This window comes from Eurosta solidaginis, chromosome 1 (genome assembly GCF_040869045.1).
Source record: "Eurosta solidaginis isolate ZX-2024a chromosome 1, ASM4086904v1, whole genome shotgun sequence".
NCBI classification, from domain to species: Eukaryota; Metazoa; Arthropoda; class Insecta; order Diptera; family Tephritidae; genus Eurosta; species Eurosta solidaginis.
The window spans coordinates 260,371,362-260,396,127 of NC_090319.1; the positions used below are offsets into that span (position 1 = coordinate 260,371,362).

General features: G+C 37.7%; 2 protein-coding genes across 4 annotated transcripts in view; one reads left to right on the top strand and one right to left on the bottom strand.

Moving 5' to 3' along the window:
- The window catches only part of Nlp (Nucleoplasmin), a 59,768-nt gene that overhangs the window by 5,482 nt on the left and 29,520 nt on the right, over positions 1-24,766 (top strand). The window lies entirely within an intron of this gene.
- The window catches only part of LOC137242467 (sodium-independent sulfate anion transporter), a 34,593-nt gene continuing 19,275 nt past the window's right edge, over positions 9,449-24,766 (bottom strand). For both annotated transcript variants that reach the window (XM_067769753.1, XM_067769759.1), the window contains exons 3-9: positions 20,722-20,946; positions 11,312-11,427; positions 10,945-11,248; positions 10,565-10,867; positions 10,360-10,505; positions 9,814-9,984; positions 9,449-9,751 (exon numbers count right to left, since the gene is read on the bottom strand). In XM_067769753.1, coding sequence (XP_067625854.1) covers positions 9,530-9,751; positions 9,814-9,984; positions 10,360-10,505; positions 10,565-10,867; positions 10,945-11,248; positions 11,312-11,427; positions 20,722-20,946 — 1,487 coding nt within the window. In that variant the 3' untranslated portion in view covers positions 9,449-9,529. The remainder of the gene's footprint in view (positions 9,752-9,813; positions 9,985-10,359; positions 10,506-10,564; positions 10,868-10,944; positions 11,249-11,311; positions 11,428-20,721; positions 20,947-24,766) is intronic.

The window sequence follows — 24,766 nt, forward strand, 5'->3', positions numbered from 1 at the left end:
AAACAGATTAAAAGGTGTGTGAATGATGAATATATATGACCTGTTTACATCAAAACTCATAAAGATAGTTCCAAAAAACAAAAAAAACAAAAAAACAAAAATTTAAATCTGCAAAAAATAAGGAATACGAGACGGAGTACAGCATCAGCTATAAGAATTACAACAACAACAATCAACAATATAACAACAATAATGATTACTACAACAACAATAAGTACAGCAGGAACATATATTTTAGAAGAAGATCTTTATAAATAGCAATTATATGACTTGGGTGAGCTGTATCGAATATTTTTACCATTTATATTTGTAAATTACTTATATAAATAATATATGTACACTTTATAATTTATCTATAATACTTCATTCATTTTTAGATTTTAAATTGTAAACTTCTTTTTCAGAGATCTTTAATTTTTGTTTATTAAACATGTATCGTACGCCACCCCGTGACACACACACGTCTACACCAACACGTCATACAAATACTCGCTTATAGATTTACAAGGTGATGTTTTTCAGGACGATCTTGTAAATCCATACGCCAATCAAAATAATATTGAAATATGTGCCACTTCAGTGAAACTTCCCCAATTTTGGACGAATTGTCCTGAAGCATGGTTCATTCATGTAGAAATGCAATTCAATAGGAAAAATATTACGCGGGAGACGACAAAATATGAATATGTCATCACTGCGCTGCCTCAGGATGTCATTATGACAATTTTGGATTTTATTCAAAATCCTCCAGATAGTAATAAATTCTCAGCCTGAAAACAGATTTTAATAGAAAGGCATTCTTTAAGTGAAAATGCCAAATTGGATAAGATTTTGACTGATTCAGAGATTGGTGATCGCAAACCCTCAGAGTTTTATCGGTCTCTGGTTGTTGTTGTTGTTGTAGCGATACGGTTGCTCCCCGAAGGTTTAGGGAGTGATCGATGTGATGGTCCTTTGCCGTTTACAGATCCGGTACGCTCCGGTAACACAGCATCATTAAGGTGCTGGCCCGACCATCTCGGGAACGATTTATATGGCCACATTAAACCTTCAGGCCAATCCGGTATTTTAGTCGCCTCTTACGACAGGCATACCTACCGCGGGTATATTCTAACCCCCTGACCCGCTGGGTTATTGATGCCTTTGGTGTTTGATAAATGCTTTGCGCTGACCATAATCTACTTCAATTCTTACATGTCGATAGCCTGAGTTGTTAAATAGAGTGGCGGTGACGGCAGGATTTCACACCCAATTGATCGGTCTCTGGTCTTACTTTCTGGCTCCAATTTCAGCTCTGAAGTCCTTGAAAAGATTTGGATGAGAAAGCTTCCTAAAAATTTAAACGTTATTTTAACGAGTTCGAACTCTAATGATATAAATGAACTTTTAAAATTGGCTGATAATGTGTGGGAAGTTATTAGCAAAAACGAAATAGCTTTAGTCAATAATTTGCAAAATTCTAAAAGCAATGCAATAATTTCCAATTTGATTCAAACCACTAATCTAATATGTAATAACTTTGAAAAACTATCTTTAGAATTATCAGAAATTAAAAAAGAAATTAATCAAAATTATTCAAGGTCCCGTTCGATAAATGGAATCGTTTTAGAATTCAGTCTAGATATAGGTCCAATTCTCGTGAGAATCCGAACTGGCTCTGCAGATATCATTATAAATTTGGTGACAAAGCTATTAAATGTGAACAACCATGTGCCTTTTCTAAAAATAATTCAACAAACTAAAGTTTTCCGTTGTTGCAGCGACGAACGAAGGAAATTTTGAAGTATCAACTCGTCGCTTATTTATATTTGATAGGGAAAACAAGTTAAATTTTCTTATTGATAGTGGGGCAGAGATTTCGGTACTTCCAGTTACTAAATTCTTGTGTAAAAATAAATCTAATGATATTATTTTGACAGCAGCTAATGGTACTACGATTTCGACTTATGGTAAAAAAATTTTAAATATAAATTTAGGATTGAGGCGCGAATTTCCATTTACCTTTTTAATAGCTGATATATGTAGGTAAGCCAATAATCGGAGCTGATTTTTTAAGCAAATATGGCCTACTTATCGATATTAAAAATAAATGTTTAGTTGACCCGTTGACAAGTCTTTCAGTCAATACTATTTCATGTTTTTGCAATGTCCCTCTTCCCAAAATTTTCTCAGTAGACAATCAATATACGAAATTATTAAAAACTTTTCCATCTTTAATTACGGAACCTGATTACTCGAAGCCAGTTAAACATGCTACGGTTCACAGACTAGTTACAGAAGGTAACCTACCATTTTCTAAGCCCAGGCGTTTAGATCCTATTAAATTTAAAGTGGCCAAGACCGAATTCGATTTTTTATTAAAAACTGGAATTTGTAGATCTTCAAATTCATCCGTGGCATCTTCTCTTCATTTAGTACCCAAAAAAGATGCTAATGACTGGCGTTGTTGTTGTTGTTGTTGTTGTAGCAATGCTCGCCCCACCTAATAGCCGCGACCGATCACAAATTGTCATCAATATCCTCTAACGGGAGTCCAAGGAAACTTGCCGTTTCAACAGGGGTGGACCATAAGGAAAGGGGTGTTAGAGGCGTTGGTTCCACATTACAATTAAAGAGATGGTTGGTGTCATGTGGGGACACATTGCAAGCAGGGCATACATTTTGTATGTCGGGGTTGATTCTGGATAGGTAAGAGTTTAACCTGTTACAGTATCCAGAACGAAGTTGAGCAAGAGTGACACGCGTTTCCCTGGGGAGTATGCGTTCCTCCTCTGCGAGTTCTGGATATTTTTCTTCAAGTACTGGATTCACCGGGCTAATGACTGGCGTCCTTGTGGCGATTTCAGAAGACTAAACGTAGTAACAGTTCCTGATCGTTATCCCTTGCCCCATATCCATGACTTCAATATGAATCTTCGAAGCAAAACTATATTTTCAAAAATTGATTTAGTTAAAGCGTACCATCAGATACCAATGGCTAAAGAAGACTATATAAAACGGCAATAACAACACCTTTCGGTATGTTTGAATTTTTACGTATGCCTTTTGGGTTAAGGAACTCAGCTCAAACATTTCAAAGGTTTATTAATGAGGTTATAAGTGGGCTGGATTTTGTGTTTGCCTATATAGATGATTTGCTTATAGCGAGTGAAAACGAACAGCAACATTTAAAAGATTTGAGTATTCTTTTTGAGAGGTTGTCGGAATACGGTCTAAATATTAAACCGAGCAAATGTGTTTTTGGTGCTAGCAGTATTGATTTTTTAGGGTACAATATTTCTAGTTCTGGAATTAGACCATCGGATGAGAAAACAGCAGCCAAACGTAATGTTGAGCGTCCGAAAAATATTAAGCAGGCACAAAAATTTATAGGAATGGTAAACTATTACCATAGGTATATTCGAAATCTTGCTGAGTACACGAATATAATATATGATTTAATTAATAGAACAAACAAAAAACGTGACAAAAAATTAATATGGGATGACACATCAACAAAAAGTTTTGAATGTATTAAAGAAAAATTTGCATCTAAAGTATTATTAAATCATTTTAATAAAGATGCAAAGCTTTCTTTAACTGTAGATGCATCAAATACAGCTATTGGTGGTGTCATAGAACAACATTTTAATGGCAAATCTGAGCCAATAGGATTCTATTCCAAAAAGCTTTCTCTATCAGAGATAAAGTATAGTGCATTTGATCGAGAGTTGTTAGCAATATATTTAAATATACAACACTTTCGATATCTTTTAGAAGGAAGAGAGTTTACAGTTTTTACTGATCATAAACCTTTGGTTTTCGCCTTAAATTCAAAAACTGAGCGTAGTCCTGGACAAACGCGGCATCTGGAATTCATTGCGCAATTCACTAGCGATATACAATATGTTAAAGGAAAAGATAATGTGGTAGCTGACACATTGTCACGAGTTTTTGAGGTAGATGCTTTTCAAAATTTCGATCTAAATTTTAAAATCTTACAAAAGGAGCAACAACAAGACACTGAACTTAATGAATTAATATCTGGCCAAACTTTTCAAAACCTTAAGTTAATCAAAATTCCTTTGCTAAATTTTACCATCTGGTGCGAAGTTTCAAGAGAATGTCCTAGACCATTTGTTCCAAACAGCTTGCGTAAAACAATTTTTGATATTTTACATGGAATTGCTCATCCTGGTACGAAGGCTACCCGAAAACTAATAGTTAAAAGGTATTTCTGGCCAAGTATGAATATACAAATAAATTTATGGTCCAAAGAATGTTTAAGTTGTCAGAAATCAAAAGTTATTCGTCATACGAAATCACCTATTAGCAAAATTACAGTACCAAAAGGTAGATTCGAGCATATTCATTTGGATATTGTAGGACCTTTACCCATTTCCAGAGGACATCGTTATATTTTTACTATAGTTGACAGGTTTTCTCGTTGGCCTGAGGCATATGCGCTAAGAAACATTTCTTCGGCAAATATTGCAAGAAAATTTTTCAGTGAATATATTTCGCGTTTTGGAGTTCCATGTAATATAACTACTGATCAAGGCTCTCAGTTTACATCAAATTTGTTTTCGGAATTGACAAAATTTCTTGGAAGTCACCATATAACAACGTCTCCCTACCATCCCCAAGCTAACGGAATGGTGGAACGTTTTCATAGACAGTTAAAGTCTTCAATAATGGCTAGGAATGGGATTAGAGATTGGTACGAAGAATTACCAATAATACTTTTGGGTTTGCGATCAACTTTTAAAGAAGATATTTCAGCTACACCAGCTGAAATGGTTTTTGGTCAAAATTTAAGGTTACCTGGTGAGCTCGTTGTCTCAACTTCTGAGAAAACAAATTCGACAGATGTTTTGAGCAGTTTACGTGAACATTTTAGAAATTTTAAATCAAATCTTGAACATCATCAAAATTCTTCTGGAATTTATGTTCCTAAAAATTTAGAAGATTGTCAATTTGTTTTCGTACGTGTGGTAAACAAACATTCTTTACAACATCCTTACGAGGGACCTTATAGAGTAATTGAAAAAGGCATTAAAAATTTTAAAATAGAAATAAATAATGAAATTAAAATTTTTCCTATTGATCGTTTGAAACCTGCTATGGTGGATTTTGCGCACTTTACTAAAACAAAAACAAAAAAGAAAGTAACGTTTAATTTATATAACAATTTATCTCTGGAAGGGGGAGTAATGTAGGGTATTTGTAATAACTTTGAAATAATATCAACTTTTGTTATTTTAAATATTTTATGTATTCAAATTTGTTTTAATTTTCAATCTTGAATTTGATGTTTTTCAAAAATTTTCATTCTTTGTAATGTTCTGCTGGAAATAGAATTCAATTCAATAAAATATTCTTTTTAAAAATATCTCTAAAATATTTATCCTACAACTCTACAGTCGCAAACATATATATTCTGTGCTGGCAAACGGTGCAAACGGAGGTAGGGACTAAGAGTCTGTTTCCCTGACCTACACGATTGCTGTCGGAAAAGAGGGGGGGAGAAGACGGGGGCAGGGGCTGCTGCTCAGCATTGCTTCCGACTCTACAGCGAAGATTGTAGTTATGAGTGGTAGCAGCTGTTTGAGTTGTTGGCGCCGTGGGGCGCGAGCAGCAGCGGGTACTTGTTGTGGCTTGCTGAGCAGCGGGGCTGCTGGAAGGTAGTGGGGGGCGCTTAGACGTAGACTACGGGAAGCCCTTGGGCGTGAACAGCAAGGAGCCACAAAAGATTTATAAAAGTTACGTGGACGTCGGGTTTTGGGATCAAGCCCAGAACAACCTGTCCGATGCAACCATCCCTTGCACGAGACACACTGAACAGAGTATGACCGTCCTAAAAAGATTATTTTCCGGCAGATGCAGCAAAACCATTTCTCAGGACCGGGGTCAGGAGACGGACCCGGATTGGATTCGATGCCTTCCCGGAGTAAGAGAATATGGAGCAGTCCTGCTGCAAGGAGCTGCTTGGAGGATGACAATTTGTGGGAGGGACGAAACAAATTAGATGGGGTCACACTGAAATGACAGTCCTTGGTCGGGAAAAATCCCGAGTCGCTCCGGTACATAGAACCGACTGCCTTGGGAAGCGTGGGCCTTCTTACAGGTCACTGTCTCATGGACACTCATGCTGTCTATATGGGCCTGCAGACAAACGACTTCTGCCGCAGCTGTAGTCACGAGGAGATAGAAAGCGTAGAGCACTATCTGTGCCACTGTCCCGCACTGTCAAACACCAGGTACCACAGACACTCCTTTGGGGTTCTTGCAGAGCTTGAATCTGCACACACAAACGACATCTTGCGTTTCTTCAGTCAAACGCGCTGGTTTCGCCTCACTGGGGTCTAAACATTCTTCCGAAGTAGGGAAATAGGGTCCCCCGCGTGGTAGGACACCGGCCTACGTGAGTCTCCCCTTGGACAGCGGAGATAGCCACTTCAACCTAACCTAAATGCACGAAATCTTGAACTTTCTTAGTATTTCTTCTGATCCTGTGACATTTGCCTTGGCGGTTCTAAATGTACGAACGATATATGCATGTTAATACAATGCGTCGTTCGTACAGAGGTTTACACATCATTATGGACTTCATGGCAGTAGTTGACATGGTTTCAGCGACTCTCGGATTACACTGCTAAGGTTTTCATGTCGAATGCAACTACAAATTCAAAAAAAGCACGGAGTGTTGTTTTCTCGAATTCGGACGCCCTCTGACTTTCTATTGTCCGTTTTCTCCATTTTCGGTATAAGAAACCGCGTTTGCTGTTCTACACACCGAAGGTATGATCCTAGTTAATGCCCCTGCTGCAGTAGCGCTGGGTAGTTGTCATCCACCACTAGAAAATTGTATTTCCTGTTCATTTGACTGCTTTCTCAAGACAAAATGTTAATAACAAAGATACAGTCTGAATCCTTTGGTCTAAATAAGGATACCGGGCTTTTCCTTGTAACGATAAAAAGACACTGCTTCGCCCCATCCCATAAGTGCGATCTCTCACAAATTGTCTTCAATATCCTCTAACGGGAGTCCAGGAAACTTGCTGTTTCAACAGGGTTGGACCAGAGAAATAAGGGCGTTGAGGGCGTAATTTGACTACATTTTATGGATGTCTCTGAGGAGTTGGCGGCCACCGTTGTGTGATGGTAGCTTGCTCCGCCTAACACACCGTATGCCCTGTTGTTGTTGTTGTTGTTGTTGTAGCGATTAGGTTATCGATGTGTTATCGATCGGAGTGTTATCGATGTGATGGTCCTTTGTCGGATACAGATCCGATACGCTCCGGTAACACAGCACCATTAAGGTCCCGACCATCTCGGGAACGATTTATATGGCCACATTAAACCTTCAGGCCATCCCTCCCTCCCCACCCCCAAGTTCCATGAGGAGCTTGGGGTCGCCAGAGCCTCGTCTGTTAGTGAAACGGGATTCGCCGCTCGAAGGTGAGGTTGACAATTGGGTTGGAGAAGCTATATATTGCGCTACACAACCCCTTGAATCCCCACCGTATGCCCTGGGTTCGCACCCCAGGCAAAGCAACATCAAAATTTAAAATAAAAGGGTTTTCAATTAGAGGAAAATTTTTCGAAGAGGGGTCGCCCTCGGCAATGTTTGGCACGCGCTCCGGGTGTATTTCTGCCATGAAAACCTCTCAGTGAAAACTCATCTGCCTTGCAGACGCCGTTCGGAGTCGGCATAAAACATGTAGGTCCAGTCCGGCCAATTTGTAGGGAAAATCAAGAGGAGCACGACGCAAATTAGAAGAGAAGCTCGGCCTTAGATCTCTTCGGAAGTTATCGCGCCTTACATTTATTTATTATTTATTTTTACTCTGAGGAGTTTATGTGCTTCTTTTCTCCATACGACTGAATTCTTGAGTGCCGAATTTGTACATAGTTATGTTGTTGTTGTTGTTGTTGGTGTTGGTGTTGCTGTTGGTGTTGTTGTTGTAGCAGTAGTTCTTATGGTGATGAGTATTTAAGTTCCTGGCGGGCGGGGCACCTTCAATCATATGTCCTTTGGAATGCCCAGGCTTGTGGGTATTCAACAGCAACAATTTGTTCTGCATTTCTTTTCTCTCCTTTATGGGGATCTTTATCGCCTCACTGTGTGGAAGATGCTCTGGAGACATAAGACATCCTGTGGCAGTTCTGAGGGCAGTGTTTTGACAGACGTAGCGTTTCTTCCAATATGTTTCTTTAAGGCTCGGCGACCATATTGGAGTTTTACCGATGTTCTCGGTCCTTTGCCGAATATAGATCTTTAACGTTCCGGTAACAACCACCATTAAGGTACAAACCGAACCTGATGTGGAACGATTTAGTAAGGGCAAATTCAACCTTCTAGGCCATTACGACCCCTAGCACCTTGTTCCATGAGGAACTTAACTGCCAGAGCCTCGCCTGCTAAACATGTGTATGTTAACTTCAAACTTGTAAGACGATGCTTCTCGGCTAGGTGAGGTTGACATTGGGTTAGGGAAGCTATAAAGCTATGTATTACGCTTAACAACTCTTTGAATCCTGGGATACCAGGCTGTTATTATGTTAACAGTGCTTCGCGCCGCTCAATGGGTGCGACTACTCACAAATTGCCATCAAAGTCCTCTAACGGAAGTCCTCGGAAACTGGCAGTTTCAACATAGTGAAAAGGTGATTGGTGTCCTGTGGGGAGACAGGGTTGAATCTGGACAAGTAAGAGTTTAACCTTTTAAGAGTATCCAGAACGAAGCTATACCAGGGTGACTCGAGTCCCTCTTGTTAATCTGCTTTCTTTTATCGCATGGGTTGGATATTGTATATTAATAATGGGGTACAGCGGAACTTAGCAAAAGTGTTTACCTATTCTGAGTGGAAGGCGCTTGGGGCCTCCTCATCCTTGTCTTGATAAAACCGCTGCTTAGACATGTGGTGCATTTCATCTTTGTGCTTACGGATATACTTCGTTATCCCTCTTGGAGACGTCGCCAGATCAAGCAGTTTTTTGCTAGGGTGTCCTGGCTGATGACGGGATACCAGGCTGTTGCGGGGGAGCATCGGCGAAGGGCGCTGTCAGAAGGATGCTTGATTATTCCTTAATATTTTCAGTTGTAGATTTCGTCTGCAAGCTTTACTCTGGCTACGATTGTTACTTCGACGACAAAAAGTTGATATTTAAAGGATCAGTTGAAATTACTAAAAATAATTTATAATACAACTGTACGCTGCCAATAGTGTAAATGTTAAGTTAATACGTAAAGGCAAGAGAAAAGTCGCCTAACTAAGATAAAAAAAAGGATGTTAAACCGTAGTGTTTTAGCAAGAAATAAACTGATGTGTTATTGTGTATTTGTAATTTTGTTTTATTTTTTTAAGATTATTATCATATAATATATACGTTTATTTCTCATCCAATTCTTTTCATTCAGAACATACATACATGTATCTATTAATATAATATTCATATGTATAACTTAGTACCATTGATTATGTAAGTACATATATACGCAGCTTTTCTAAATTTTTATAATCATTGCGTCAAACTCTATGTTTGCTATAAAGGTATTAACGTTGATTCAATTCCATTATGTATTGTTGTTAAGCTCTGTGGCGATATATCTAACAGTATTATCTCTTTTAGAGTTTTACTAAACTTGAATAAATCTCGTGCATCGCGGTGTAAACGGCACACAACACCAGCTGACGATATTTGCCAATTCCAACATAAAAGTTGACAATTCATAGCATTCAAGTCTGTTTTCAGGGCTAAAATATTCTTTGATAAAAACACAAAAAATAATAAAGGCCTTAACATTTCAGCTCCATTTAAATATTTACCAATGCAACAGTTGAATCTATGCCGAAAATTTCGTCGCCTTTTATGACAACTTTTTTAATGGCATGTTCGTGTGCTATGATATGCTTCATTATTCTAGTTTTAAGATATTCGGCTGAGGCATAGCTTAGATTTTTCTGCACATCCACAACAGCAATGTCAACGTTTTCGACCTGAAAAAAAAGTCCACAAAAATGTGTCATAAGTGCGCTCACTTTAAATTTTATAAACAGTCAAGCTCAATCCATGTTTTCGGAGAAGTAACGTACTGGCATCACGTTTTTCGAAAAGCCCTATTTGTGGTTTCCCCGTTTGGTCATCAAACAGATTCCGGTAACACTATGGACACATTCACACCATGTGAGATCTTTATTGACCAACCAGTTCAACCTAATCTAACCTATAGAGCTTTAATTTGCACCGTTACAATAGATTCATGAATTAACTCAAAGTCTTAAATATTCATTATGATAGTTTGTAGTAGTTCGTTAAAAACAACTGTGGATTGCTGTTTAGAACTGCATAATGAAACAGCATTTCGAACAAACCCTTTCTGTTGTGATGATAATATTCGGTCGGGCACTTTTATATAAAATGAAAAGCATATTCAAAACAATACCACATGCAATACCATACTCAAGTGTCCAAAAGAGACACGTTAGCAATGTAATGAAAAATAGGATCGCATCTAATTCTGCAATAAATAATATAGAAAAAAATTAAATTTTACATAACATCATTGTCTTATATTACTTTTTGCACGCCAAATTTCTGCAATTCTGTCACATTCCACCATAAATATCATAGCGGCCATTATAATTGCAGCTAAAGTTGCTTTCGGTATATAATAGAATATTTGAGTAAAAAAAGCCAAAGCTAGTAAAACTAAAACACCGGTTATAACACCACCAAGTGTAGTTTTAACACCACTCGCATTATTGATTGCTGTACGAGTAAAGGAGCCAGTAACGGGCATTGATGAGACAAAACTGCCCATAATATTGGCGATACCCAGTGCTACCATTTCTTGAGAGGCGTTTACAATTTTTCCCATAGCTGCAAAGAGTAAAAAAAAAGTTGATATATTTAATAAATAAAATAAAATATGTGCGTGGATATTATATTATGCTCACAAAACGCTTTTGCTACAGCAATACTCTCAAGCACGGAAATTATTGGTATGGTAATAATTGAAGCGCCCAATTGTTGTATCATCTCACTAAATTCTACTTCCGTGCCGTTCACTTGTGTGTGAAAGGGCGGCAATCTAAAAGGTGGCAAACCAGAAACAATTTCACCACTAACTCGAAACGCCAAACTTTCACTATCACTGAGATAGTAACAGAGTATAATGCCAATGATGACGGCTAATGCATTGCGTGACATTGCGATGTATTTGGTTAAAATTTTATATCGACAAGGAATGTCTTTGATTTTCTGAAAATTTACAAAAACTGCAGATTACTAAATATTTTGTGAAACGTTAAAAATAAAACTTACGCGCATAAGTAATAGTATAAATAACGTAGATACACCCAGTATTGCATCATTACGTTGCATTTTATTTAGATTAGTAAAAAATATACGCCAGGATGGTAAAAACTGATTGGTAGGACCTACAAGAGTATTTATAAAGTAAAGTATATAGTATATTAATTTATTATTTCTCGAAGTGTATGGTTCGGATCATTATGAGAATTGCACTGTCAGATAAAGTGTGGTCTATTCTGGTTTTTCTATGGGCATCTTCAATAGAGTTTTCATAGTTATCCCTTTATCGCGAATAAAGGAAAGCTTTAATTACTATTTGTATTTAAAAACCGCTAAAATTGTACAAGATCATTGTACTTCTCCACTAGCTTATAAGTACAATGATCTTGAATGCGTTGGAGTCCTAAATGATCTTGGAGCTAAAAATGGTTTTATTGGGATGGGTTCCCTGGCATCAAAGACAAGAAGGTAATGAACAGACAGACTACCTAGCTAAACAGGATGTTTAGCAGCATTCTATAGTCCAGAGCCCTTTTGTGGACTCACAAAGACACACACTAGGGAAACCAGAAAAAAAAGTGGGAAACAAAGCTATCGGACAATGAATGCCCAGGGCAAAGGCAGGCTACATTTTTTGTACTTTCCGCAAACAAACATTCGGGTAACGCTATAGACACATTCAATATATGTGATGTCTTTATTGACCGGCCAGTTTTACTTAACCTAAGCCCGCAACGAGAGTATCAGCCAAATTTATCAATCTAAGGAGAGAGGACACGGAACAGTGTAGTCTACGATATCACCTGAGTAAGTTAAATCCACCCAATACACGAATCTGTCGCTTTTGTGAGCTGGATTATGCAAGGCCGGTTCACATTTTCTGCGAAGGCTTCAGAAATTTCCAATTCAAGTTCAGAAAATTACAATTTAAATTCAGAAAATTGCAATTCAAGTTCAGAAAATTACAATTCAAGTTCAGAATTTTCAATTCAGTTCCCCGAAGGCTTTGGGGATGTTGATGGTCCTTTGCCAGATGCTGATCCGGTACGTTCCGGTAACAAGCACCATAAAGGTACTAGCCCGACCATCTCGGGAACGATTTGGTTTGACCCCATGAAACTTCTAGGCCATACCGTCCTCCTACCCCTAAATCCATCAGGAGTTCAGGGTCGCCAGAGCCTCGGCTTTTAATGAAACATTATTCGCCACGTGTAGGTCAGGTTGACAATTGGGTTTGAGAAGTTATATATGGCGCTGGCAACCCCTTGAAAGGTTTGCGCTACATACCCCCTTGAATCAATTTGGTATTTTTGGTATTTAGTTGATTCAATTTTGAATTTCCCTACATATCAATACAATTTGATTACTCTTTCTGACTAAATAATGAGTTATCATACAATTGAACAAAAGAAATAATAAAATATGAATACTTTTGATGATGAAAAACTAAAAAACATTTTTCGATCACTTTTTGGAATCATTTTTGAAGTCCTTTAATGACTAAATTTTAATATTTCATAAAAAATAACAAAAAGAATAATCAAATATGCTTACCTTTGATGACCAAAAACTGAATATAGTTTTTCAATCACATTTTGGAATCATATTTGAATCAAATGTGTTTACTTTAGGTGATCAAAAATTTATAATCATTTTTCATTCAGCTTTCTGAATCTTTTATGAATATATTTGTTGACTGAATAATGAATTTTATACTTGTTGAAATTTTACTTTTCATTAAAAATTTTATTTTTTTAACATACACATATTTTTTCAATCATGAAGCTAAGAAAAAATATATAAAAATTTTATTATATATGCAAAAGATATTGTTACGAATATTAGCAAAACTAAGGAGTGCTGCCAGCTCTAAGCCGATCTAAGCAGTGACGTGAGTGCACATCAATAATTCAATCATTATGTATCTACATAAACGAATCAATAATTGCGTCTACACATATGTACACATTCCGACGAGCAACATTTACATACAAGGCAGCGAGAGATGAGATGTCACACACCGATGAATTTACTTATACGCTTATGTGTGTGCGGGAGACTGTAAACTACAAACACATGCATATACCTTATCTGAGTTGTCACAAGAGAGAGCAATAATTTGTGCACGTAGTTGTGGCTGGCGATTTTGTAGCCGAAACAACTAGTAACTTCTGGAAATCGAAGAGCCTAGAAGTATGCAGCGTAAACTATAAAAGCGATGCAGGCGAGTAAGAAGTAATTCAGTTTGATTTGAATTGTCAAGCAGTTACGAGTAAGACGATATCTAGCGAGCAATAGCACTATTATTTTGAAAGTCAGTTTCCTTTAAGATATGAGTTTGGTTATTAAGCTATTCGTTGCACAGTTTGAGTGTTATTGTGAAGTATTTTAATAAAGGTCATTTTTCCGTTATTCAATATTGGAGTTATTTATTCAACAGTTTAGCGATACGAACTTAGCGGAGGATTGCAAATAAGAGGATTTGCAAGTAAATTCGTTACAATATTCTTCAAGACAAAAATAATGTAATGCTGCTCGGGAATGCAGATTCCCAAAACAATTTCTCCCCTTCAGCTTCCCAGAAAATACATAATGATTGGACAATACATAGGTTGTGAGCTATTTGAACCCCAGGTAAGTGAAACTATCTTGTCATACCTGGATACAGCTTCAACATCCCGTATCGTATCCATATTTTAAGATGCGGACGATAATGCTGATGTTGGATGTTGTAGTCGCAGTTGTATATCGGTCAAGTTTGTTCGCGAGTTAGCTGTGGTTCGAAAAGCTCACTTTCGCATGCTTTCTTCCCCTTATGAAATAAGATTATTATGTAGTATCATATTTTGAATGAGATATGAAGAATAAATGCATTATAATGGCATTCAAAAGTGATTCAAAAATCTCAACCAAAACGATTGAAATATATTCACGAATATGATCAGAAAATGACTGTGAAAAGCAGTCAAATATTACTCTAAAACTATTAAAGCTCAATTTTACAATGATATCAAATATGAATAAAAATGTTGTTGTAGCGATTAGGTTACTCCCCGAAGGCTTTGGGGAGTGTTATCGATGTGATGGTCCTTTGTCGGATACAGATCCGATACGCTCCGGTAACACAGCATCATTAAGGTGCTGGCCCGACCATCTCGGGAACGATTTATATGGCCACATTAAACCTTCAGGCCATCCCTCCCTCCCCACCCCAAGTTCCATGAGGAGCTTGGGGTCGCCAGAGTCTCGTCTGTTAGTGAAACGGGATTCGCCGCTCGAAGGTGAGGTTGACAATTGGGTTGGAGAAGCTATATATTGCGCTACACAGCCCCTTGAATCCCTCGAAATAGGAATCATAAATTATTATTCAGGAATAATCACATTTATGGTACATTTTTCTCCCAACGATACGTTAATTTTCGAACAGAAATTGCCTTTAAATTTGAACGTTTTTAATCATCTTGGGGTATGATATTTAAATATTTTTGGATCAAAATTTTCAAAAAATTCTGGCTGGGAAGGAAGTAGAGTCGAGGCGGGGTGTAATAACGCCTTTTGAGATAAGGCCTTTAAGGCCTTATATCTCAACCAAAGTTGAATAAATAATAGAAATAAGACCTTATTCTTAATAAAGGCTTTATTTCTCAATCGATAGCGATATAAGGCCTTAAAGGCCTTATTACACCCCGCCAGAGTCGAAGGTACACCAACAGACTGATCAGTTACGAGTATTAATCGAGAGTGTGTCTCAGAGAATTGGTGAGGTGGAAGCGAAGCTCACAAAACCGATCGAAGAGGAGATTTCATCGCTTTCTGCTGCTGTTGGTGAATCATCGGAGCGTATATTGCAGTTGAATGAGAAGCTGGAAAAGTCTGAGGCAGAAGTCGAACGATTAAAGGTGGATCTTGCAAAAAGCTTAGAGAGTAGATCGACTCCTGACATTTCTGCTGACGCTGTCGCCTTCGGCGTTCCCTTCAAGGAAGGAGAAAACCTTAAAAGCATCTTCAACCTTGTTTGTCCATTGACTTCCAGTCTCCACAAATTAGAGACATTTTTCGAACTAAGCCCCCGCGAGCTGGAGTCAATACGGCAATCATCATTAAATTTCATTCACCGCTGGATAGGAATCGTACTCTCCGAGCTTTTGTCGACTACCGTAGGCGTACGAAATCCGTCGTTACGTTGGCATCTCATGGAATACACGGTAATTTTAATCTCCATGAGAGCCTTCCTAGGGAAAAGCGGATTCTTCCCCAAGCAGCGATTAAATTACGACGAGAGGGGAAGCTGCAGGCGGCCTTCAGTTTTCGTGGCTGTGTTTATTTCAGGCAAGGTAGCGACAAAGCCATGCAGCCCACAAAGATCTCACGTGAAAAGGATCTGGAGCAGTTTTGCTAGTCCTAAGCTTATATATTTGCTTGTTTTTTTGTATTCTATTTATTTTTATTTTTGTTATGTGAAGATAGCGAAAATTTTCTGTTCGTATTTGTTTTTACGGTATTTGTGTTTTCAATCATTTAAAGTTGCTTTAGCCCCAAATTTCTCTCCTTTTAGTGTTAGGAAAGAATAGATATTCGAATAGCATTGCAGATAATAGCCTTGCTATGCTAAACATATTATGCAAACGCCAAAAAGGGTTTAATGTTGTTCATTTCAATGCGCGTAGCCTGAACATCGAAAAAATGGATATTATTAGAGCTGTGCTCGAACCGTCGTGTGTTGACATTATTTGCGTATCCGAAACCTGGTTTAGATCTGAAGTCAAGGACGCCCATTTTGACATAAAGGACTACGTACTGTATAGGATGGATAGGAAGGATAAAAAGGGTTGTGGTGTAGCTATATATTGTAGAAAGTATCTTAGGAGTTGGTTAATATCAGGTATATCTGATAGCGGTAGTGAGCATTTGTTAGTTGAAGTGTCTGGTCCATTGTCCAAATTTCTTTTATCGTGTGTTTATAATCCTCATAAATGTTGTAGTGTTAAGGAATTCTCTACAATATTGTCCTCAGTCGCTGTTGATTTTACTGATATTATTATATGTGGAGATTTTAATGTAAACCTTTTATATAGTGACGCATATAGCAGCCGCCTGTTAGACGATGTTTCCGGTGTTGGTCTTGGTGTAGTTAACATGTCTGTTCCCACAAGGTTCGGACAAAATTACTGTCCTAGTCTTCGATTATTTCATTGTGTCTGATATGTCAATTGTTCTAAAGTTTGATCAAATGTCGTTTGTATCGGACCATGACGTAATTTTCTGTTCGTTTGACATTAAGTTTAATGACAATGATATAGTTTCTAGTCCGCCCCTTTTCGCAGATTACCGAATGATGAACGTAAATAATCTATTAAATGACATTGCTCAAATTAACTGGTCGGTTTGTTGGGATCTAAGCTCCGTACATGAAAAATTAAGATTTTTGAACGGTAACCTGGGATATCTCTATACGACTCATGTTCTGGTACGTGCCTATCAGGGTAAACCATCTTGCCCTTGGTTCAACAGATCAGTTCGAGCAATGATCAGCAAGCGTAATAAAAGATACTCCGTTTGGAAAAGGAACCGCAATGAAACCAATTGGTGTGAATACAAGCTTGTCCGGAACGAACCACTTTTATTATAAAGCGAGAGAAGTGTAAATATTTTAGTAAACACATCATTGCCGAATCATGTTTTGTGGCGTAATTTAAAAAATCCTCGTGTACATGTAAGTGACAGTTCTGATTGTTCTTTCTCCTAAATAATGCATTTGTTTGCCGCGTCTCCCCGTCTTGTGTTAGTACTAGTACCCCTTAACGATATTTTCTATGGATGCCAGCACGTACACATGCATGCTTATGCTGACGATATACAGCTAAATCTATCCGGGAATCATGAGGACACACGTGATATATGCTCGAGGTTGAATAGGGACCTAACATCCATTTCTGACTGGGCGATGAAAAATGAATTATGCCTAAATAGTGATAAATCGTATGTGCTGCCTATAGCTAAAAAGAGAATAGATTTTCAAAATTTACCACCTGTATACATTGCCGACGACAAAAGCCTAAAACTAGTACCCAAAGTAACCAATCTTGGTTTCATTATCAATACAACTTTGACTTGCAACGACCATGTGAACTCTGTTGTTAGTAAGGTGTATAATGTTCTGAGGAACCTGAGAATGTCTGCAACCTTTACCCCCGCTAACATTAGGAGAAAGCTTGCCATACAATTAATTATGCCGATAATTTGCAGTCTGCACACAAAATTGATGTAGCATTCAACCATGTGACCCGTTATGTGTTCGGATTAAGTAAGTTTGACCACATATCTGGTTGGAGAACGCGTTTGTTGGGCTGTGAAATTTCTAATTACCTGAGAGCCAGAAACTGTATTTTTCTCTATCAACTTGTTACAAAGTGCCAAGTGATAAGTTAGTTTTCCCAGATCTGCCCGAATCAACGATTTAATAGTGCCAACTTATAACTATTTAACTTCGGCCCGGCTATTCTTTGTCAATGCTATTCGTACAGAGTTCCAGCACCTATTCTAAGTAGTCTTAATAAAAGCAACTTTAAAAATATTATTTATACTTTTTCAGTTAACGTAAATATGTATATCTGAGTTTTCGCTATCTACAATTACTAGTCAATGTGAATGAGCTTTCTCAAAGTGTAATAATTTATTTATTTATATATTAACTATAGATGCTAGTTTTAAATACAATTTTCCTATTAAATTTTTTATTTATAAATTTGAGTTTGTTATTAAGTTTGACATAGTTCGACTTATTTTATTATTTTTATTATTATAAGAGTTATTCATCTTGGTTGTACTATAAAAGATCCTAGATCTTATTGTACTAATATCTTGTCAATACATACATACATGCATATGTACATACACATACCTGCCGCGGGTAAATTCTTAGCACCCTAACCCGCTGATTCGCCCCTGTGTTTAAATTTAACGTTACGTCTGTGGCATCGAACACAGATCTTTGTTAGTAAGAACTCTATAAATGTTTTGCGATTGCTATGCATACTAAATTTGATAAAGTAAAATTATCTTGTTCAGGCATTTGTAGATCGCTATAGAAAAGAATGATGCCATTCACAAATTTGTATTATGGCATTTGGAGCTCACAGGGCCTTAGAGAGTCAAGTACATCTTTATTGGTAGTATGCAGCTCATACATTTTTTTAATTTTACGGTTTAAGTATGTATACTAACCTAAACCCACTTTCGTTGAACCTAAAATCTAAAATTGCTTGGAGCTCAAATTATCACTTACCAAATCCATGGGTGAGTGCCCACTTGTGATAAGTGACAAATTTTAAGGTTTTCAGGAGAGCATGTTTTGTCTTTTAGAGGCGATTGATATTTAGGAGAACAGATATTTAAACTGGCCTCTGAGCCGTCATTATTGATAACTCGCTTACAAAAAATGCATACTAAGTGGAAATGATGCTGAAGTTTTGGCCAAATAGGCACTTAGCACAAGTGTGCGCTCACCCATCGAAATAATATTTGTTTAGGTCGAATTGACACAGATTTGAAACAACACGTCCCCACTAGGAACAACTATCCAAAAATAATTGCGAAATCTTTAATCTATAATCCTAAAAATAATAGCGAAGCTGTACAAAGAAGGTCGAAATATTCGAAAAAATTATCCAAAAAAAAAAAAACAGAATCCCGAATGGACCCGATAAAGTTGTTTTTGTAGCGATAAGGTTACTCCCCGAAGGTTTTGGGGAGTGTTATCGGTGTGAAGGTCCTTTGCCGGATACAGATCCGGCACGCTCCGGTAACACAGTACCATTAAGGTACTAACCCGACCATCTCGGGAACGATTCATGAGGAGCTTGGGATCGCCAGAGCCCCGTCTGTTAGTGAACAGTGAAACGGGATTCGCTACCTTGAATCTGGTATTTTAGTCGCCTCTTACCACAGGCATGCCTACCGCGGGTATATTCTAACCCCCTAACCCGCTAGGGGACCCGAAACAGTTCCTTTCAATCTATTAAACAACTTGAAATCATCCTTGAAACTTTTCCCAAATGGTCTCGCAATGATTACTGAGACTGTGCGGAAATAGTCCAAAATATCCTGAAATTATTTCGAAATAGTTACAAAATGATCTAAAATCAAAGCCAAAATGATTCCGTAGTGGTATGGAACACAATCCTGAAACAGTCGAAACAAAATAGTTCCGAAAACAATACCGCAATAGTACTGCAACAATGATGTATATTGGAACGATTTTCCGTCATCCCTTGTCAAATTGGGTTTGGAGACTAACCGGTTTTAACATTTTTCTCAATATTCCTAGGATCCCCAAAAAAAATGCAAAAATTATCGATAATCCCGAAATTATTCCAAAATGATCCGGAGATTATACCAAACTGTCCAAAATCGATCCTGAAATAATAATGATTTGATACATACCTCCCAAAATATTGAGGTCCAGCTTCTCTTCCAAACCACTTCCGAGGAACGCTACCGTTTTACCCCCAGCGGGTTAGTGGGTCAGAACATAACCGCGGTAGGTATGCCTGTCGTAAGAGGCGACTTAAATACCAGATTTAATGGGCCGATAACACTCCCCAAAGCCTTCGGGAGCAACCTTATCGCTACAACAACAACAATAACATCGATAACACTCCCCAAAGCCTTCGGGGAGTAACCTCATCGCTACAACAACAACAACAACGCTACGGTTTTAGAAAAATTTGCTCAAATATTTTGTTGTTTTGTCAGGGACCTTTGGCTAGTTAGGCTAGCACACTACATCTATACTACACCGACCGTAGCCATAAGGACTTTATGGTATGCTAAGTAATGACCTAACAAATACTCTCGGCTCGTGTGAATTTTTAGAAAACTACAATAGTAATAGAGTCGATAATGGCTAAAACAATTATTGCTCTCCAATCGAACAACAATAATGCATTTTTATATTTGGATTCTAATGTGAGTTGAATATCCACTAATTGTTTAACCATTCTCGTCACTATTACTAGTGAAGTACTTCACACAAGTTTATCTAGTTGAGATTAAACTAGTTATCAACCGTTCGTACAAAAAATACTCTTAACGTTAGATACTGTTTTTGCTTAGTACCGGTAAGCAGCTGTCGAATGTGAATTGCGAATGAATACATGAATGCTCCGTTTAGTTAGTAATTCGCGAATTACGTAGTGAATTCCTTAGACCCACCTGAAGCAACACTCAAATATATAAGAGCAAGTATTGTCAAATGCGACTACATTTGGTAATATTGACTTCATCGTCTGGTTTATTGAATCATGACTCAACATAATACCAATTTCACACAGAGAGTAACTTCAGTTACAATTCTACAAAGCTGTAATACATTTCCGAGAGACTATTTTCTCATTTTATATATTTTATTTCGTACTTACTTTTTATACCAAACAAGCTATTAATTTGTCCACTAGCAATTGTTATAGCTGCCGCATTAGTAAATCCTGTTGTCACTGGAATCGATATAAATTGCACTAGCGCACCCAAATCGAGTATACCCATAAGTAATGTAACGGCACCAGATAAAAAGCAGACTAATATAGCATAATCGGCGCTAGCCGTCACATGCGTTTGCACCATCAGCGACATTATGGCAGTGGGACCTTTGAAGAGAGAGACAGACAAATTTGTTTGGAAAATTGAAATCTTTTAAAATCTTTTTTTAAAAATTTTAAAATCTTGCCGTCATCCGGTGGCAAAATCCTGAGCCAGATAAATAATTTTGCATGTAAATGCATCAATAACGATTTGAGCCAGATAAATCCTGATAGATGTCTGGTTCAATTTGTGAGCCAGATAATTTGTTAATTACTTCTTTTTAGGTTGGCAACGCGGCCTTTAATAAACCTACTTTTTCAAAAATAGATGTCGCTGCTTAGCCTTTCGCCGTATGAGTTAAATGAAAAACAGTAGCGACATCTGCCTATCACATTTCACGTGTGCGAAATTTTACATCTGCTTTTCAAGTCTCTCAATGATCCAGAGCATTCCCGTGAGAAGTGAGCGTGAGCCGGAGCTGTAAAACTCACTGGAAGGCGGCATTTGATTTGAAACAATCATTACGAGGATTGCTATTTATATTTTGAGTCTTGGCAACACTAATTGTTTGCCGGCGCCATCTGACGGTTTCAATTAAAAGTTTGACGTTTTTAACCCTCAAACCAGCAAACTTTAAATAATGATCGGAAACGGTTGGGAATTTTTTTCTAGATTAATTAGGACATAACAAACTTAATTCCATCAACAAAAAGTCAATATGTCGTTTCGTTTGTCTGCCAGGTGAGAAATAAGAAACAGTGCCTCCAGGCACTCTTGTCGGTTAGAGCAAACAAATTAACACTTACAATTTTTAGTAAGGAACAATGTTTTTATTGAAATAAGTTTTAATAAACAATGAATAATAACACAAATAGATTATTTCTTTGTATGATATTCCCCGAAACAATTTTTCGTGACGGAGCAGCATAAATGTAAATTACGTACTTCGCAGACACATTGAGTTTGGGAGTTTTTACAAAGTTTACACCATTTTTTACCACCTTTTTTCTCAAGCCATTTCGGAAGATGTGTATTACCGTTGAAGCGAACATCACAAACAGGATATGCAGCTTTTCTGCCTACGCTCAGAGAATCAGGTAAAGTAGTTGGTTGGCTTGTTGAAGATGGACGACCCGCCGAACGCTTTTGATTGTAGCTCACAAGAGCAGCAGCGATTTGTTCTCTGAATTCAGGCAGCTGTAAAATCTTTTCTCCTTCGTCAGAAATATTACTGGAGTCATTTATCTTCTCTATATTTATTCGCTTATAAAGAAGGTAAGCGTTCGTTGCAGCCATATCAATAAAATGATAAAAATGGCAAGCCATTACATCACGTGTCTTGGCTCTCACATGATATCGTCCCATCAAACCATCCATTAAGTCGACGCCTCTCACATGGCTGTTGTATTCCCTAATAATTGTGGGCAATCGACTTCAATGTTTTGCTTCTTCTTCCTGTCATATCGTTTGCTCATTCGGATTGCTTCGATCGAATGTCTCAACTCCTACATAAGTCGAAGCCAGCCTGACCGCTTTATTGTCCTTCCACAGAACAGTACTAATATCGATTCCATATGCAGAGCCCACGTACTCTGTTGAAAACCCACGCTCTTCCTTTGCTATAGAACTGTCCGGTGGCAATTTGCAATTTGGGATGCGATTCACTCGAATTGTGCCAAGACCAAATATGCCACGAGCTCGCAAATAAACCAACAGAGGTAACGACGTATAGAAATTGTCGAAGTAAATTATATGGTACATGAAGTCATTCACAGTTTGGGATAACCGAACTACAACATTTGCTGAGCTGCCTAGATCGGGACAATTTTGTAGAATAATATTGTCTCCTGCGCTATTGTAGACTTCAAACCTATATGCGTAACCATACGAATGGCCCAATACGAACAATTTGACACCCCACTTGTGGGGCTTGTTTGGAATATATTGTCTTAGATGGTGTTTCATTTTCGGTTAGCACATTTGCTCATCGACATTAATCAAGAAAAGAAATAAAACCTGATAATTTCTGCGAGTTGACAAATAGCAGCAGCTTACCAAAGTTGACCATGTTTTGGGATTGAGTCGAAGCGTTCGTTGAGAAGATTCGAGAAATTACGTATCCGAAATAACGGGTCATAACTTGGTTGCCCTTTTTTTACCCTTCCTCATCTCGGAATGATAAGAATCTTTTTATAGCTTCAAATCATTTCAATGGTTTTGCGAATGGGTTCGAAAGGGTTGTTTCCCCAATAGCTTTCTAAATTCGGGTATCGATATATTGACATATATAAATGAATTCCGATGTATTGACATATTTCATCGGCATTCACATTGAATTTTGAGTTAATGTCCCCACTAAGAGGACACCGGTTAGTCTCCTGAACAATCATATCAATTATTTCTTTAGAAAAAAATATAGAAATAATTGGCAGGGAGTTGAAAGCTCTTTTATGTTGTCAGGTAAACGTGCGCATCCACGGAATGCGACCTCATTTACATGAAGTTTAAGAGCTGTATTGCGCCACATCAACTTGCTAAACTCAGCGGAATCTTTGGAAATTGATTTAATGTCTGATAAAATAAATATAAAGCAAGATCGCCATGAGCAAAGATGGGGGAGATATACTTACTTCCAACAAAACCACCATTGGTTGGCACTACGGCTGGACCGGTGCCTTCGGGTCTTGGTAACGGCGAACGAGCTCTCTTTCCTTGAATTGGAGTTGACGTCAATGCCGTGTAGGTTGCTGTAATCGCATCTGTCGATGGAATGTCACCTTCATCGGCAGTAGCAGTATCTCTGACTGTAGATGTTGTAAGTGAGTAATTGGCTACCTCGTTGAAAAAATTTGCACTCGTATCCATACCTCGAAGGCATTGGATATCAAGTGTTCGTCCTCTGGACTTATTTCCTCTGGCTCGTGGTTCAGAGAACCAGAGTCTATTCCACTGTTTGAATCTTCTTCATCACTTGTCACTACCCATTCCATGATTTCATGGATTTCTTCGTCCGATAACTTCAAAAATTTTACACGCGACATCGTACAGCGGTTTAAAAAGAGTATATTTGTATTCACTTTATGAAAACAAGTTATGAAATAAAAGTAAAACCGACTATATAGAGAACTTTTTAATAAAATCAATGTGTAGAAAAGTTCGCGCTGAACGACAACAGTGCCCTGAGGCACCCTTTAGTTTTTGCACTGCCGGGCAGAAAATTCCACTTATTTTAAAACTTTAGATATTAAATCAGCAAGTTAATGAGCACAGCTTAACGAAAAAAAATTATCAAGCTCCTCGCACTTCAAAAGAAAAAGTTTTGATATTGAAAATAATAAATTTCTTTATCAAAAAAAACGATCGTTTTCTCCACCTGTTCGCACAAAACTGAGTATAGAAGACAAACCGTCCACCCGATTTTATTTTAATTTGAGAAAGAAATTTCACTAGAAATACGGGGAGAGAGTTAAGTTTATTTTCTTAAGAAAAAATATTTTTTTCACACGGAAATCTTGATATTTGTGATGCATGCTCTGAGGCACTCTTACTGGTTAGAGGGTTAAGCACAACCTTCTTCAGAAAATTTTGACATTTGAGCACAACTTGTGTTGTTTACAGTAACTTAAAAATTGTATCTCGGCGAAAAAATGGAATTAACTCGTGAAAATTTTCGTGCGATGAGACAGGAGTGCTTTGAACAACTTACTTCCACTTTTGGTGATGAAGCCCCATCCTTTGCCACAGTGAAACGCTGGTATATCCAATTCCATCGTGGTCGCCGCTCAGGGACGAAAGTCGTGAAGGTCGTCCAAAATCAGTTGTTGTGCAAAAAAACATTGACGCTGTGCGCGAACTTATATTGCAAGATCATCATAGGACTTATCG